Source organism: Sinocyclocheilus anshuiensis, unplaced genomic scaffold (assembly GCF_001515605.1).
Source record: "Sinocyclocheilus anshuiensis isolate Anshui unplaced genomic scaffold, SAMN03320099.WGS_v1.1 scaffold1425, whole genome shotgun sequence".
Classification (NCBI taxonomy): Eukaryota; Metazoa; Chordata; class Actinopteri; order Cypriniformes; family Cyprinidae; genus Sinocyclocheilus; species Sinocyclocheilus anshuiensis.
Window position 1 is genome coordinate 953,474 of NW_015551044.1, and position 18,884 is coordinate 972,357.

General features: G+C 35.7%; 2 protein-coding genes and 1 pseudogene across 10 annotated transcripts in view; 1 reads left to right on the top strand and 2 right to left on the bottom strand.

Moving 5' to 3' along the window:
• Positions 1–5,170: 5,170 nt before the first annotated feature.
• LOC107661581 (60S ribosomal protein L28-like) lies at positions 5,171–12,022 on the bottom strand. Of its 5 annotated transcripts, none has more exons than XM_016451228.1 (5): positions 11,935–12,022; positions 11,232–11,325; positions 10,889–11,012; positions 7,461–7,579; positions 5,171–5,306 (listed from the first exon to the last, which is right to left on the bottom strand). In XM_016451228.1, exons 2-5 carry the CDS (start codon positions 11,313–11,315, stop codon positions 5,217–5,219), a joined length of 417 nt encoding a protein of 138 aa, XP_016306714.1. In that variant the 5' UTR covers positions 11,316–11,325; positions 11,935–12,022; the 3' UTR covers positions 5,171–5,216. The 5 variants fall into 5 exon arrangements, with proteins under 5 accessions (XP_016306714.1, XP_016306716.1, XP_016306715.1 ...); XM_016451230.1 differs by lacking the exon at positions 11,935–12,022 and adding an exon at positions 11,844–11,865; XM_016451229.1 differs by lacking the exons at positions 10,889–11,012; positions 11,232–11,325; positions 11,935–12,022 and adding exons at positions 7,836–7,959; positions 8,179–8,272; positions 8,882–8,969.
• Positions 12,023–12,241: 219 nt separating this feature from the next.
• Positions 12,242–15,582, top strand: LOC107661580 (uncharacterized; annotated as a pseudogene).
• Positions 15,583–16,220: 638 nt separating this feature from the next.
• The window catches only part of LOC107661582 (protein transport protein Sec16A-like), a 23,377-nt gene continuing 20,713 nt past the window's right edge, over positions 16,221–18,884 (bottom strand). For 3 of the 5 annotated variants that reach the window (XM_016451235.1, XM_016451236.1, XM_016451234.1), the window contains 2 exons: positions 18,364–18,441; positions 16,221–17,222 (listed from right to left, as the gene is read on the bottom strand). In XM_016451235.1, the coding sequence (XP_016306721.1) occupies positions 17,157–17,222; positions 18,364–18,441 (144 nt within the window). In that variant the 3' untranslated portion in view covers positions 16,221–17,156. Of the gene's footprint in view, positions 17,223–18,363; positions 18,442–18,835 lie in introns of those variants that run through there. The other 2 variants (XM_016451238.1, XM_016451237.1) reach the window with 2 other exon arrangements.

An 18,884-nucleotide genomic window follows, 5' to 3' on the forward strand; every position in this document is an offset into this window, starting at 1 on the left:
TACACTCCGTATTTTTTATTCCATAGTAAGGGCAATTCATACAATACATTTAAACTGAGCTACTTTAATACCATCTCCGAACTTTCTACCACGACTCTGCTGTTCTTCGGCTGGTTCTTCCCTGTATACGTTGATTGACAGATGTCTCGTCCAGTCAGCGGTGAGTAATCCCAAACCAATGGCGCTGTTTCAAACTATACCTACCTCTTCCGGTTTGTCTGATTTGTCGTTGTGTTTTCTGACTTGTTATAATGTTTTCTGAATTGTTGTTGTGTTTTCTGAATTGTTATTTTGTTTTTTAGACTTGCATTTGCGTTTGTAATTTGTTATTTTGTTTTCAGAATTGTGATTTGTTTTGCACTTCTCCGCCACCGTATATTACTGATCTATATAATAATAATATAAAATAGGGTCTATTATGAATCAGTGGACACTATTTTTAAGTAAGAATACTTACGCAGCCATTTGCACAAGGCTTCAGTCCGTTATCATCTGCTTCCTGTTATTTTTAGCTGTACGAAACACCTTGTTATCTTGCTTAATATTGCAAATTGGTATATCTTATATATTTTTAATGCATTGTCGTAATTGTAAACACTGTGTAGCGCAAATCGTTTTACCTCTTACAGCACTTATTCTTGTTACCTTGGCAGCTAATAAATCAGAAGACTTGCACATTCACATAAAATAGCATAAATCAGCACTGCAAAGTAAGGTGGATAAATCTAATGGTAATAAGTTAGAACATACATTTTAAAAATCAAGATCTTTATTTTTCATCCTGGTAACCATAAAATTCCCAGGATCACGCCAAGGAAAAAAATATATAATTTCATACCACAAGTATTTATTTGTCCATTTATTAAAAACATGCAACATTACCAAACAGGTTATTTAAATACAAACCTTTATTTTGTATTTTAGACTTGATTTCCAGTGATTGCTTGTTGGGTTTAATACAAATGAATACAGAGACAGTCGGGCACTGACAAGACAATGAACAATTTAAAACACTTCAACAGGTTCTTCAACCCAATGTGTTGCAACTGCAGCAATTTGAATTAAAAATTAGTTGCATTAAAAACTCTTCTGACCTTGTTCTACATACAAAGATTAATAGTATTTAACCTGATGACGGTTTTACCTGCTTTACTGGCACATATTAAGTGCTGACAAACACAGTACACTCCAAAAAAAAAAAAAAAAAAAAAAAATCCATACAAATATAAGCTTATAAGCACATTACATTTTCAAGTTTGTTGTTGTTTGGCAAGAATGTAAAATGTTCTAGGGTGAAAAAACATACACACACTGGCCTCAAACTATCACCTGATAAACTACTCTGTAGTCTGTATTATCCTTCTTTTTTTCAAAAACAAACTTCACCAAGATTGACAATCAGTGTTGATCGAACTGGATTTAGATGTACCTGATGTCAAATAGTTGAATAGACTCACTCACGCTGTAGTTCTGCATATGCACTTCATAAAAGAATGTGTGCAAGAACTATAAAAGTGATAAATACAAAGGGGGCGTGTCCTGAACTGGAGTGGGCGGAGCCATGGAGGTCGTGTCCACAGAGAGCATGCTCCAACAGCAGGTGAGTCTCAGGTGTGATGCCTGCAACACACGTCTCAATCCATTACTGCACAATTGACAGTTTTAAGTAAAATTAAAAACTTTTTTGGATAACTGAATTAGAGATACATATTTACTTACCTTGGCAACTAACCGAAATAAGTTTAAGTACTAAAATTACTAAAACCAAAACTGAAATCAAAATAAATTAAAACTGTAGAATATATATACCTAACCTAATCAAAATTAAAAAAAATAATAATAATTTACACAAATGAAAATTGGAACTAAAAATATATTTAAAAATAATATATAATGCAATAATGGTATATAAATATTACAGTAAGGCTGGTAACTGATGACAAAGTTATAAGATCTGTATACGTTTTGTTTTTTTTACACAAATTTGGGTTAAATTGCTTCATCATATAACATATATAACATTTGAGTTACTATGTGACAACAGTAGCATATAACATCTACTCTTTTATTTTGTTTAGGCAACCTATGTTTCATTCGATCTCTCACACTGTAAACTCTGACTTTAAATGCTGATGATGCAGGACGTCCTCAGTCTTTTCTATTACACCTGAATCTAAAACAGATATTTTATTACATAATATTTTGTCATAAAATATTACTTAACTTAATGAATTACAATTGCTTTAAAAAAATAATCTACTACAGCTGAAACAGCAGCACCTTAATCTAAAAAATAAGAAGTCTCTTACCAAGGCTGCATTTATTTGATCAAAAATACAGTAAAAACAACATTGTGAAATATTACAATTCTAAAAAAAAACTAAAGTTTTCTATTTAAATATATTTTAAACTGTAATTTATTCCTGTGATGCAAAGCTGAATTTTCAGCATCATTACTCCAGTCTTCAGTGTCACATGATCTTCAGAAATCATTCTAATATGCTGATTTGCTGCCCAAGAAACATTTCTGATTATTATCAATGTTGAAAACAGTTGTGCTGCTTCATATTTCAGGATTCTTAGATAAATATAATGTTCTAAAACAGCGTTTATTTGAAATAGAAATCATTTGTAACATTATACATGTCTTTACTGTCATTTTCACATCAGTTTATTTGCCCTTGCTTATTAAAAGTAGCCTATTTAAAACAAACAAAAAACCTTAGTGACCTCAAACTTTTAAACAGTAGTGTATGCCTCTAACATGAAAACATATATCTGCTTTTATATATTTTAGGAAGTCAAATGTCTCTTCAGCATAAAAGTGTGTAATCCCCAGTGACTGTGACTGATCTGTCAATCAATGACTTCCGCTCTTATATGGTCTCAGGAAATACACGTGCCATTATCGATGAGCAGTGTCCTGTTTCCATCATTACACAATGAGTCGATACAGAGCAGGGGGATATAAAGAGGGCCAAAATTAAAACAAGGACTTTTTGATTGAAATGGGGGTTATTTTAAAAAGAAATATTTATAACACAAATGTGACCCTGGACCACAAAACCAGTCATAAGGGTCTTTTTTTTTTTTTTTTTTGAAATTGAGATCATCTGAAAGCTGAATAAATAAGCTTTCCATTGATGTATGGTTTGTTAGGATAGAACAATATTTGGCTGAGATAACGATTTAAACATCTGGAATCTGAGGGTGCAAAAAAATCAAAATATTGAGAAAATCGCCTTTAAAGTTGTCCAAATGAAGTTCTAAGCAATGCATAAAATGAAGTTTTGATATATTTACGGTAGGAAATGTACAAAATATCTTCATGGAACATGATCTTTACTTAATATCCTAATGATTTTTGGCATAAAAGAAAAATCGATCATTTTGACCCATACCCATTGACCCATTGGCTATTGCTACAAATTGTGCTCCACTGGTTTTGAAACTCACTGTGCTGTGACCATTCCTCCCAGAGATGCTGAAGTTCCTCATCGTGTTCATGAGTGTGATCTGGAGTAAAACACATCACACAACTTTTTAATGAGCGAAATTAGACATTACCCCGCCCTTAACCTTGAACTTGAAGATGACAGACAGAATCCAAGAAGTTCAAGACTTATCAATGAAGCGTTAAGAGCAGAGGAGGGTCTCACACCGTCGCTGTGCTGGAACAGGAGCTGCCGCAGCTCTCGCAGGGCTCTCGTCAGGTTCTCCAGCTGGTCGTGGAGGTGGATGTTCTCCTCGATCAGAGCGTGGATGGTGTCCTGCAGCTCAAACGCTCGACAGCACACACTCAGCGGCACACAAACACACACACAGCACAGAGCCGGCGAGCGACGCATCCTGAACACACACACACACACACACCTGACATCAGAACATCTTCACATGAACACACTCGCAGTGGAGCTTCTGCAGGCTGAGGACACACTCAGCTGACAGTCCGCGAGAGAGAGGGCTGTTCTCTGCTTTATCCTGATCAATTCAATTAGGTGAACTCATGAATCAGAGCGCGGTCAGATACTACTGATGCAACCGGATAAACTCCAGAGCTGCACTGCAGTGTCACCACACTTCACTCAGCAGAACCAGCGAGAACCAGATCTACTGCAAAACAACTCACCTGTCGTGTTATTCACTAAAACTATTAGAAATTGTTGTCGGTAATTGAAATGAAGACGAAATAAAGACTGAAAAATAAATTAAAGCTATATGGACATATTAAAATAAATAGTATTACTAAAATTAAAATGAAACGTATTACATTAAAATGCAAAATAATACAAATTAAATACTTTGATAGTACATACGTTTTCGTGATAACCAATAAAAAACTACATACCTATATTTCTTTAATAAAAAAATACACAAACTAAAATGAAATCTGAAAATAAGAGCCAATTCAATATTAATAAATACTAGAGTAACCTCTAAAATAAATACTTTGATATATTCCAAGCAAATGAGATTTGAGAGCTCAGAGCTTTTTTTGTTTTTTTTTCCTACTTTGGAAGTCAACGGCAACCACCAACTGTTTGATTACCAGCAATCTTCAAAATATCTTCTATGTTCGACATAAGAAAGCAACTCATACAGGTTTGGAACAGACATGAGGGTGAGTAAATGACAGAATTTTCATTTTTGGGTGAACTATCCCTTTAAGCTTTCTACTGATTAGCTTATAGACTTTAAGACCCCAATGGTTAAAACAAGGGCACCAGCAGGAATTTCCAGTTACATGTACATCTATTTTACATTTAAATTTGGTTAGGCAAGATACTTACACCTTCATGTAAAGAAAAAAAGCAAAGTGAAAAATCACTCTGCAATGCACAGAAGAAAAACTCTTACATAAAACATCTTGTTCAATGGACACAATGCTTTAGCTTGACTAAAGCATGCCATTAAATATAGATGTAATGACGAAAAATCCTCAATCCATTTAACATTTATCTGCTTTAAGTCCAGCATTTAGATAAATAAAATGCATAACCAAAAAAAATTAAGCCACCTTTAACCAATCCAAATTTGACGAATGCCCTCAAGTAACCGTAAAATAAACCCAAAATACTATTGTATACATACACTTGCTTCAAAAGTAACTTCAGGTTCAATGCATTGCATGTGTGTGTGGACTGATACAAATGAGACCTGGAAATAAAGAAACTTTGACCAGAAGCGCTTTATTAAGTTTTATTATATGCAACTATTTATGAACTCTTGGGAGCCCTGGAGCGCTTCTTCTGCACCACCACAGGCTTCTGACTCCTCAGGATGGCGCTAACGCGTCTCAGAGCAGCCTGGAAGACAGAGAGAGCAGCAGTCATCTACTGAACAAGTGCATTAACTCCATAGTTGATTTTAATGAAACAGCATGCTTTCACTTTGGAGCCTTAAACCTCTTGTACATTACATGAGTGATTCTATAATTGCAGGTACATTTGGTGTCCGAAGTCATTATTTTTTTTCTGCTTTTTTCAAATGGTTATATTTTTTATTATTTTAATACTGTGTTACTCATTATGAATTACAATGTTACAGTCCATAACAATTTTATATTTTTTGCAAAAAGTCTTAAATATCTGAAAATCATGATTTCTTGTTGTCCGAATTAGTCGGCATACATGATGCATTTTTTCCATCATGTATCATTGTGTAATAATTTTTTTATTGTACTTCTTTTTGTAATATTTCATTCATTTTATTTATAAAAGCCCTAAAGAGTAATTTTCCTAATTCTACAACATTGTTTAAAAAAAAAAAAAAAAAAAACGTTTTTGAACCAAATCTCCCACCCTGCCTTTAGCTAGATTTAAAGTATACGCAAGGAACACTGAATGCAAGTTGCTGGTGATGACGTTTTCATGAGCACAAGTTCATACTGTTTCTCTGTTGGCAATAGGTGGCGCCAGCGGAAGGTTTCTCGGACCTGGCCGGGCAGGTTTTCACATCTCCTGCCAAGTCCTACATCCTGAGCATGTTGGCGATGTGCGTGGTCCTGCTCTTCCTCATGGGTCTGCTGTGCGGCCGCATCACCAAACGCGTGACGCAGGAGTTGAAGGACAGGTAAAGAGGAGGTACAGGGAAGGGGAAGTGCCATTCAGCTCCCCCTGCAGGGCCCAAAAGCCCATCGCGCCCCACACGCCGTTCTCCGTCCTGGGCCGGGGAAGGACACTGGGGTTAGAAACGCAAACTTGATGGAGGGGGCGGGTGTTTAGACTCGTGCTGTGTGTGCATTTTCGTGGTACCACCGATGGCCACATTGGGACCCAGTTTTAATTGCTACACACGCTGTTTTTTTTTCCCCCTGACTAACTGAACTAGGCTAAATTATTTTTGTTACTATAAAAAAAAAAATCTAAACGACGGTGGGGGGCGGTGCCGTGGTAGGCAAATGACGTAACCGGTGTTGCGGCTTTACACCGGTATAACCGAAAACACAGCCTATCGCAGCAAGCCTAATCTGAAGCACTGAAAAGTCTGTGCTCTCTCTAAGAAAATATTTTAATCTAAAAAGTTCTTATACCAAGAGTTATTTTATAAAGTGTCAAATCTGTTACCACAACATCAAAAGGAAAACAGATTTTTTTCATTGATCACACTTTGTGTGATTTAAATGTCTTTTAATCATGATTTCATTAGTGCCATGTGCTCTTAGCATTTATATTAGCAAGTGGAGTTTTTGGCAAAAAATAAAGAAAATTGTCAATTCTGTTACTGTCACACTCTGTTACCAAGGTAGAGTAACAACGTGGTAACAGAATTGACAGTCCATCGGACAATTCTGTTACTTTACAATTGTTACTTAAAGGGTCAACTTAAAATTGTTGTTTAAAATCTAATAAACATTATTGATTTATTTTTGCACCTTTATAATATTTCAATAACATTTCTTTTTTTAACCGGATATTGTATATAATACATTTTCAGATGAAAAATATTTGCTCCAAGTGGACGGTTCTGTGAAGACAAGGTATATTTTTAAAAAAATTTTAAGGTATGCATAGGTGAAATATTATCTCAGTTTCAAGTAATGGAACGTAAGGACTGTTTGTCTAATGAAACAAGAAGGATTTTTCCTGTTATGATTTATTTTTATTTCTACACATTGGCTCATTTGTCTGCAGCAGATTTGACAAACAATCCCATAAAGACATCTGTTTTTTCATTAAAAGTAAAAAAAGGAAGTAACTTGTGTTTGGCAAGCACTGAATTATTAAAATTAAATATGTTTTCAAAAAGATACTGAAAAAAAAAATCTGTTAGTGAAAAGTTTTTTTTCTTAACTTTCTGCAATGCCAAATGTATCCCCAATTATAGAATCACCCACATATAAACAAAAAACTTGAAGTTTAAAAGTATTTCCTACATGCAAAATGGGTTCTACTACAAATAACTAAAATAAACCAGAAAATGTATGTTTCAAAAGAGGGTTCTGGGCTGTGTGAACTCACCATGCGCAGATCCCTCCTGTATTTGTTTTTGCGGATGATGTTCCTCACGCTGGCGAGGGTGGTGCGAGAGTTCTTGTTGATGGTGATCTTCTCGTATGAGGTGGCAGGTTTACACTGACCTGAAACACATGCATGCTTTTAACTTCTAAAGAACGCCTGCAGACGTTTAAAAGCAGATTCAGAGCAGAGGCATCTAGATTAATGGCTGATTTCAGAAATAAATCACATTGCGGGTCATCCTCTTGCTTGAGACCTACAGCATTTGATTCCAAAATAAATATGCAATCTTGCAGTATCCTAATGCAACCTGAAATTCATTGAGCTTCGATAAGTGTGAAAAAGTTTGAATCCCTGAACCTGTAAGAGTGCACTCACCTGCACGTTTCTTCAGGATGACGACCACACCTTTGCCATCAGCAGCCGGCTCGATGCCAACGGTCTTGCGGTGAATGAGACCATTGAAGCGGAAAGCATTCCTGGCCTTCAGGTTATTTGGCTCCTGAAAGAGAGGAAGAATATTTGAGATCAGAAAGCAATGATTATTTTATATGCAGCAAAACAAAAAAAAAGTAATGCATTCATTCTCTTGAACCTGTACTTCTGCATGTACCACCAGGAAATACATAACACCAGCTTATTGATAATTATAATTAAACACAACCCAGTAAAGCCCTGTCCTCAGCAGTGTCTTCAGTGTAGCCCCACGGCGGTGACTTACGGTGCTGTAGGTCTGCTTGTTCCTCTTGATAAGGAAACTGGAGGTGTTCCTGATGACCATCCACTGCAGGTGAGGCGATGCCATGATAACGGTCCTGAATGCATGAAACAAAGCAACACATATCATATATATAAACAGACCATATTCAATAACAGACACAGTTTACATCAAATGCATATCCATAAGCTGAACTTTAATACATTACAGAGCAATTTATAATAAACTTTTTTTCTATATTCCTCCGCTTGTATTTGTTCTGTCGTATTTCTGTTCATTTACGTTTCCCTGAATCTCATTAGATAGATAACATATACAAACCAATGGAATTTGTGCCCGTAATCGTGTCAAATCACCAAATCAAAGACCATCATATAAAACCAGAGCTGTAAAGTGGCACATAAACCTACTTACTAACATAAGTAACGCTTAGATTGTGAGAAAATCCAAACTTTATTTCTCATTCTAGACTGATTTTCATCCTAACTAGCGGTGTGGTGCTCGTCTCTCTCACCGAAGGCCTCGCTAAGCAACACCGGCAGCGTTTATAATGAAATTTCCTACTTTTTATTGCCACTTCACTAAATGCTACAGCTCATAAGCAATATAACATATTCGACGCAGATTGATACCCGTTTAATGCTGAAATGTGCGTTATAAAGCGTTTAATCGAACGTTACAATGCAACACAAGACGACCACGCTACCTTTTCAGCAGAGGAAGAGCGAAGGAAAGGAACGAGTTCCGGTTCCGCTGGAGCTTTCGTACTTTCTTACGCCTCTGTGAAGATTAGTCACTTAGTCATTTACCTTCTAATTTAGACTGTATACAATTACGAAAATATGTTTAAGATGTCTTCTCAAATAGTTGTTTGGAAATGTATTTACAAATCTTTCTTTAAATATATATTTTAAACAGGACTATATGTTTTAGGCACAGCGCGGAGGGAGACGAACAGCGCAGCCGACGTCAGTGGTGCAGTCGGTGGACGTCACGCGCTCTGTGTGCTCTACGTCATTTTCATGCGTTCTCTAACCACAACAACCCAGCTGTGAGATGTCTGCTGTAAATACATTATTATGATTCCTATTCAGCCTCATTGAGGACAGATAGATCATATAAATGACAGCGGAGTACAGACAGATGATATTATTATTCATATGATTAAATAATCAGATAATCTTCATCACCCAATGCTGCAGTGATGGAGGATGATGAAGATCTGGAGACTCTGGGAGAGAAACTGTTTGATCTGATATATCCTAAATACACTGAGATGACACCTAAACTTACAGGTGATACCGAATCTATCTATCTATCTATCTATCTATCTATCTATCTATCTAATTGTGATGATTGCAGTTGAACAGTAGCTGTGTGATGTTTGCAGGTATGCTGTTGGAGTTGCCTGCTTGTGTTGTCTCATGTCTCAGATGTTGAAGGTCTGCTGAATAAAGCACTGGAACGAGCACTGACCGCTCTCACATCACCTGACAACTGACAACACAGAGTTTTTACAAAACTGAACTTAAAGTGCAAAATAATGGACACAGTTCGCAGATTTGAGCATGTAATGTAGTGACATCACATGACAACAGTGTAGGATACTTTAAATTACATAATGTTTCTAGATAAATAACCTTTTTCACATTTTAGGCAGTACATAATATAACCTCTGTCGTATTCTATTCCTAGTGAACCCGTGTCTCACACAGATGATGCGGCGTCTGTGTCCTCCGACTCTCTGGGGGAACAGCTGTATGACCTCACTGACCTCTACAACACTGGACACACACAGAAAATAACAGGTGCATTTACTGACATGCTGCCAAAAACAAAACAAAACGACACCAAGTAAAAAAAAGTCTGTTGGAATTGTAATGTCGCCATGACAAATATTCAGGCATGTTATTGGAGCAGAAGGAGGAGGCGGTGCTTCAGCTGCTGTCGGATCATTCGCTCCGTGAGGAACAAGTCAAAATCGCCTTGAAAACCTTGCAGGAGTAGGTGCCTTTGGATTTTTTATTAGCAGCATTGAGTGAGTTTCAGAATTCAGATCGTGAGTTGGGATTCAAACGAATCACAGAGTGTTGAATTGGAGCAACAGAAAGAGGAATTCTTAAAATTCCTAAAAAATCCAACACAGCCTCTCAGAAGTTCAGTGACAAAAGATACCTAATCATTTGGACTGATTAATTTAAATGATTTTCAATTCTGAACATTACACAACCCTGTTTATTAGTGTTTGACAAACTTATACTCATTACAAAAAAAGGCATAATAATACCTAATTTAATGATGAGTTCAAAAATATCAACAAAAACTTTCCATCACATAGTTTTTCACAAAATACAAATGTTTTTTTAATTTTATATATATATATTAGTGTTGTCAAACGATTAATCGCGATTAATCACATCCAAAATAAGTTTCTGTTGACATATGTGTGTACTGTGTATATTTATTATGTATATATAAAGACACACATACAGTATATATTTTGAAAATATTTACATGTGTTTACATGCATAAATTTATATTCATATAATTAATATTATATATAAATATATTTAATATATAAACAACATATTTTTCTTAAATATATATACTGTATGTGTGTGTATATATACATAATAAATATATACAGTACATATATATTATGTAAACAAAAACTTTTACTTTGGATGTGATTAAGCGTGATTAATCGTTTGACCTGCACGTTTCTTCAGGATGACGACCACACCTTTGCCATCAGCAGCCGGCTCGATGCCAACGGTCTTGCGGTGAATGAGACCATTGAAGCGGAAAGCATTCCTGGCCTTCAGGTTATTTGGCTCCTGAAAGAGAGGAAGAATATTTGAGATCAGAAAGCAATGATTATTTTATATGCAGCAAAACAAAAAAAAAGTAATGCATTCATTCTCTTGAACCTGTACTTCTGCATGTACCACCAGGAAATACATAACACCAGCTTATTGATAATTATAATTAAACACAACCCAGTAAAGCCCTGTCCTCAGCAGTGTCTTCAGTGTAGCCCCACGGCGGTGACTTACGGTGCTGTAGGTCTGCTTGTTCCTCTTGATAAGGAAACTGGAGGTGTTCCTGATGACCATCCACTGCAGGTGAGGCGATGCCATGATAACGGTCCTGAATGCATGAAACAAAGCAACACATATCATATATATAAACAGACCATATTCAATAACAGACACAGTTTACATCAAATGCATATCCATAAGCTGAACTTTAATACATTACAGAGCAATTTATAATAAACTTTTTTTCTATATTCCTCCGCTTGTATTTGTTCTGTCGTATTTCTGTTCATTTACGTTTCCCTGAATCTCATTAGATAGATAACATATACAAACCAATGGAATTTGTGCCCGTAATCGTGTCAAATCACCAAATCAAAGACCATCATATAAAACCAGAGCTGTAAAGTGGCACATAAACCTACTTACTAACATAAGTAACGCTTAGATTGTGAGAAAATCCAAACTTTATTTCTCATTCTAGACTGATTTTCATCCTAACTAGCGGTGTGGTGCTCGTCTCTCTCACCGAAGGCCTCGCTAAGCAACACCGGCAGCGTTTATAATGAAATTTCCTACTTTTTATTGCCACTTCACTAAATGCTACAGCTCATAAGCAATATAACATATTCGACGCAGATTGATACCCGTTTAATGCTGAAATGTGCGTTATAAAGCGTTTAATCGAACGTTACAATGCAACACAAGACGACCACGCTACCTTTTCAGCAGAGGAAGAGCGAAGGAAAGGAACGAGTTCCGGTTCCGCTGGAGCTTTCGTACTTTCTTACGCCTCTGTGAAGATTAGTCACTTAGTCATTTACCTTCTAATTTAGACTGTATACAATTACGAAAATATGTTTAAGATGTCTTCTCAAATAGTTGTTTGGAAATGTATTTACAAATCTTTCTTTAAATATATATTTTAAACAGGACTATATGTTTTAGGCACAGCGCGGAGGGAGACGAACAGCGCAGCCGACGTCAGTGGTGCAGTCGGTGGACGTCACGCGCTCTGTGTGCTCTACGTCATTTTCATGCGTTCTCTAACCACAACAACCCAGCTGTGAGATGTCTGCTGTAAATACATTATTATGATTCCTATTCAGCCTCATTGAGGACAGATAGATCATATAAATGACAGCGGAGTACAGACAGATGATATTATTATTCATATGATTAAATAATCAGATAATCTTCATCACCCAATGCTGCAGTGATGGAGGATGATGAAGATCTGGAGACTCTGGGAGAGAAACTGTTTGATCTGATATATCCTAAATACACTGAGATGACACCTAAACTTACAGGTGATACCGAATCTATCTATCTATCTATCTATCTATCTATCTATCTATCTATCTATAATATTGTGATGATTGCAGTTGAACAGTAGCTGTGTGATGTTTGCAGGTATGCTGTTGGAGTTGCCTGCTTGTGTTGTCTCAGATGTTGTATGATGAAGGTCTGCTGAATAAAGCACTGGAACGAGCACTGACCGCTCTCACATCACCTGACAACAGGTATCACAGAGTTTTTACAAAACTGAACTTAAAGTGCAAAATAATGGACACAGTTCGCAGATTTGAGCATGTAATGTAGTGACATCACATGACAACAGTGTAGGATACTTTAAATTACATAATGTTTCTAGATAAATAACCTTTTTCACATTTTAGGCAGTACATAATATAACCTCTGTCGTATTCTATTCCTAGTGAACCCGTGTCTCACACAGATGATGCGGCGTCTGTGTCCTCCGACTCTCTGGGGGAACAGCTGTATGACCTCACTGACCTCTACAACACTGGACACACACAGAAAATAACAGGTGCATTTACTGACATGCTGCCAAAAACAAAACAAAACGACACCAAGTAAAAAAAAGTCTGTTGGAATTGTAATGTCGCCATGACAAATATTCAGGCATGTTATTGGAGCAGAAGGAGGAGGCGGTGCTTCAGCTGCTGTCGGATCATTCGCTCCGTGAGGAACAAGTCAAAATCGCCTTGAAAACCTTGCAGGAGTAGGTGCCTTTGGATTTTTTATTAGCAGCATTGAGTGAGTTTCAGAATTCAGATCGTGAGTTGGGATTCAAACGAATCACAGAGTGTTGAATTGGAGCAACAGAAAGAGGAATTCTTAAAATTCCTAAAAAATCCAACACAGCCTCTCAGAAGTTCAGTGACAAAAGATACCTAATCATTTGGACTGATTAATTTAAATGATTTTCAATTCTGAACATTACACAACCCTGTTTATTAGTGTTTGACAAACTTATACTCATTACAAAAAAAGGCATAATAATACCTAATTTAATGATGAGTTCAAAAATATCAACAAAAACTTTCCATCACATAGTTTTTCACAAAATACAAATGTTTTTTTAATTTTATATATATATATTAGTGTTGTCAAACGATTAATCGCGATTAATCACATCCAAAATAAGTTTCTGTTGACATATGTGTGTACTGTGTATATTTATTATGTATATATAAAGACACACATACAGTATATATTTTGAAAATATTTACATGTGTTTACATGCATAAATTTATATTCATATAATTAATATTATATATAAATATATTTAATATATAAACAACATATTTTTCTTAAATATATATACTGTATGTGTGTGTATATATACATAATAAATATATACAGTACATATATATTATGTAAACAAAAACTTTTACTTTGGATGTGATTAAGCGTGATTAATCGTTTGACAGCACTAATATATATATATATATTCAGGTCAATTTCCACATCTTTCTCTACCAGTGACCAATATTATGTATATATATATATATATATAAAAATAAAAATAACCAAAGCCTTCAAAAGTCAAAAGTTTGACTAAATGAAGTACTCAAAATGTATAATTCAATTTACAATCTGCAAAGGAGTGGAAAAAGTGGAAATCAGGATTAATTCAATTAAATTCAAGTTTATTTGTGTAGCTTTTCATGATACAAATAGTTGCAAAGCAGCTTTACAGAAAATGTTAAGTTTCTTAGTTATATTTAGGAGTAGGTTATTAGTGGTGACTATGACAGAAATGTACAGTAAAAATCATGCCGTTAGTTACATGACACGTAATCAAACAGACAGTGAACACTGCAATGATTATATGTTGTGATTAAACTTTGTGATTGCGATTAAGCTAAATTTAAGCAATATTTGCTAGATTAGGCATAAAATATGCATAAAATAATGTCTTCAGAATTATTCATACATGTGAAAATGAGAATTGAACAAATAGTTGTAAACCGGCTCAGATTCAGAATCATGTCTTTGTGTCAGTTTTTCTGCTGATTAAAAGATTATACAAGACTTCTTGCTATGAAATGCATCATATTTTATGAGAAAGTGTGACGTGCTCGAGCAAAACAGACACTATTTTTGGAATCAGCATTTCAAAATGAGTAAGAAACAAGTGTTGGATTTCATTCAGCAAATCTGATGCAGTGTATTTGGAAAGTTCCAAACATGCAAGAAAGAACTGCTGTGTTTGTCTGCGGCTCAGGCAGAGTGCCGAGGGGACAGACGTGAGTGACGGCTCTGACGGAGAGGAAGTGGAATCCATTGGCGAGATGCTTTTCAATGTTGTGCATCAGTTAGACCCCACCCACTGCGCTGACATCACCGGTGAGTTACTCAGCTCAGCTGAATACAGACTTCTGAACTTGAGATGTGTATGTGCACACTGTGTGATATGTTGAATGTGTGAACATTAGGGATGCTGCTGGAAATGGATTCTGGAATGCTGAAACAGATTCTGTCCGAACGGAGCATGCTGGAAGTCGCAGTTCAGAGAGCAAAAAGTGCACTGGTACTTTAACCAAATGTACACACACTCCCAAGGCTTTATTGTCATTTGTGTACTTGCTGACAAAGTATGCATTTGTGCAAGCTTTTTAAACTAATATTCCTCACTTTTAGCTATAGAGGAGCAATGAACAACACTTTAAATAAATGTTTTGCTCTGTCCACAGGAGGGCGCACTGAGCCCAACACACTCAGAAATGTCAGAATCTCTGCAGACCACGTGACTGCGAGGAACTTTCAGGCCTGAATTGCTGTGCATTTTACTTGTATCATGCAAGACATTTTTACATGGACTTCCTTTTTAGGATTTTTGACACATTTATTGATATAAATGAGGAAAAGATTGTGAAGAAAAAAGGTCAAATCGCATCAGGCTGGATTTGAACCTGCTTTACCTACATGAGCACCTCAGCTAAATGTATCTAGAGCATGTGCATTAACCACTAGGTCATGGCTTTTACATTCCAGATGCGGCCGCACATTTTTATGTGCACATTTACATATAATGTAAATATGTTTGTAAATAAAGAATGCAAAGTTTCTCTCTGTAGTTTTGTACGAGATTTATGTAAATTCTAAAAATATTACAGCCATGGAAATATAAAAAAAAATTATGAAATGGTTTCAAGAACAAGTTTTAATTGTATCTTCTCTCTCCATTTCTTTAGATATTTTAGAAGAAATCAATACTTTTATTCAGCAAGGATGCATTAAACTGATCAAAAGTGACAGTAAAGGCATTAATAACGATATAAAAGATTTCTATTTCAAATAAATGCATTTTTTACTTTTTATTCATGTCATCGTGTGGCATTGAAGACTGGAGTAATGATGCTGAACATTCAGCTTTGATCACAGGATTAAGTGACATTTTACTATATATTCAAATAGAAAACACATTTTAAATTGCAATAATATTTCACAATATTACTGTTTTTACTATATTTTTGATTAAATAAATGCAGCCTTGGTACGCATGAGAAAAAAAATCTTACCAACCCCAAAACTTTGAATGGTATTGTAGATACATAAATAATTGATATCCATCAACAACTTTTAAATCCTGATTCTTTTCAATTATGCATGCAGACCTAATATTAACCTCATAATAACTCTATTATGAAATGATAATATGAAACATTAAAATAAAAATGAAAAAACCCTCAAGTATTAAAGAGCTCAAAAATATCTTTATTATCACTTTATCAAGAATTGTACAGTCAATTTCTAAACACATTGGAAAAGTTCGAGCTTCCTTCAAACAGAGCTGACCTTCGGAATTACAAAACCCCGCTGTTACCATGGGAACAAGAATGAACCCCCGGAACGAGCAAAGGAAAAACAGCGTGTGATTAAGAGACACGAAGACGACCGATCAGAGAACGAGATAAAGCCAGGAAAATAATAAATGATATTTTATGAGCAAAACACGCACAATGATCACAGGATTTTGGTAAATCATAAATGTATGATTCTTTGCTACTGGCAAAATGAAGGATTCATTCAGGAGACCGTAAAAGAGATGGGTTTGTTTAGCGCGCCGTGACGACGGATGTGATGTACGGATCCTGTCCGGCGACGGCGTTTCGACCGGAAGCTTAATAAATAACTAAAACATTCTGGTACGCTGCACTGTTCCCATGAAAACAGGCCAGACCGCCCTCTAACTCATGCATTGGCTGGCGTCCATCAGCAAGACACGCCCACATTTCCTCCCCACTCACTCATACAAACACACTCACACTCACCCTGCTGAAATGAGCAGACTACTAAAGGAAATCAAACTACACAGGGCTAAAAATAAACATATTGCACTTATATTCACACTGCTCACGTTGAGGAAGCGCCGCCCGGTCTGTACAAACGCGGTAGAGTTAGACTGTAATGGGTATGATGAGTCTAGAAGGTGAAACAGAGGATGACCGAGTCCAAACCATTTGCTTCAACTTCAGCACGGATGGGAAAACCATGATCATGACAGCGACGATGACGTAATTCGGGAGGCTGAGGGCCGCATGCCAGCGCTTCCAGGAGTCCAGGCAGGAACCAAACATCAGTCCGATCTGGTCTAGAACCACAGTTTGATCTAGAACAACAGCGATGCTCTTATTTCAGTGTGGGGTATCCTCTCTGTCCCAGACGACCAGGTCGAGCACGGCTTGTGGGAACAGACTGATAAAGACAGAGAAAGACATTTACATGTCAGTTTCTAAGGCAAAAACCACAGTTTTTTCATGCATTGGTTCAGACTATACTTTAAATGTTTATTTTATTGCATTTTATCTATTTGCATCTGTATATTTCAATTACAGTACATATCTTTAAAGGCCTAAACGAGTTTGGAGAAATCTCCACTTTTAGTAACAGTTTTAGTACCAGAGTTTTATTCCTAAAATTCAATAAGTTTAATCATTAAATTTTTTTTTATAAAATTTCATATAAATTTAAATTAATTAAAAAAACTTAAACCTGGTTTTATCCAATTGTCCAGAAGTATTTTCTGGAAATGTATGCAATTTAGTTACAAGTTATTTAACCATAACTTGTAATCCAAAACAAACATTTTTTAAAAACAAAACATTGTCTTAAATGTACTATGGGACACATGGTGGTATCTATTCATTTTTTATTTTATTTTTTTTACTTCATTCACCGGTAAATATTGTCATTTATTATTAATTATGATTTGTTGTAATGGTACAAATATCATCCTTCATGCTCATTTAGTGTATGGCCTGATTATTTTCAACTAGATTTTTACTGTCTGTTTTATTAACAGACAAAACTTTAAATTTCCTACATTAAACATATTAATGTATTTGGCACAGTGTTGTTTTAGAATTATTAAAATACTATTAATATTTTGAATTATCTTTTATATTTATATTTTCACTTTTAATTTTAGTTAAATGTAAATTTAATTTTCATTTTTATTTAAATTTAATAGTTTGTTTTAATCAATTTAAATGCTTTGTCATTTTTATAATTTTTTCTATCTTTTTAATATTTCCTTCGGTTTTTTAATTCATATTTCTTTTTAATTTTAGTTTAGGTTTGAGTCACTTTTATGTGCTTTTTTGCATTTTTTGCTATTTAGATTCCATTTATTTTTGTTTCAGTTCTAATTTTAGTACTTCAACATACACATTTTATTTCTTTATTTATTTTTAGTTGCAAAAACAACATTTCTAATTTTCATTTTTAATCAAACATTTCTATTTTACTTTATTTCAGCTTTCTTTCAATTAACAAAAGTGATTTTGCAATAGTTTTAGTTAACAATAACAATAACTGAACTGAATAAGATTCTTACCTGCGCAAACTGGGAGGGGTTATAAAAGGTCACTCCTCCTGCAGGCGGAGCTCCTTGCGCTGACAGCTGAGCAGGAGCCTATGAGAACACATTTGCGATTACTATTTGGACAGGAGAGCAACATCACCACCCATCTCCATGGATACAGACAGCCATGCCCACTGAAAGTCATGATTAGCATGCAGCACGTGATTGGTTAATATGTCGTGCACCAAAAGGGGGCGGAGCCTCAATCTTCAGCACGCCTCTGAAATCCAAGAGCCCTTCCAATTGGCCGGTTACTCAGTCAGGGCTGCTGGTGACACATACAGGTGTCGTGCTGGAGGTGTGGCTACAAGTGTGTGATGTTAGAAGCGTGCAGACAGCATGTGTGAATGTGTTTTACTATGCAGCGTTAGAAAGCACTGTTGTTTTATTACTGCAGTTTCTGGAAAAGGTGTGCGTGTTTCAGATAAGAACCAGCTGAAAGTACCTGATTTAAATGCTGACTCACTTCTCGAGATAGAGAACTCATTGAGCTA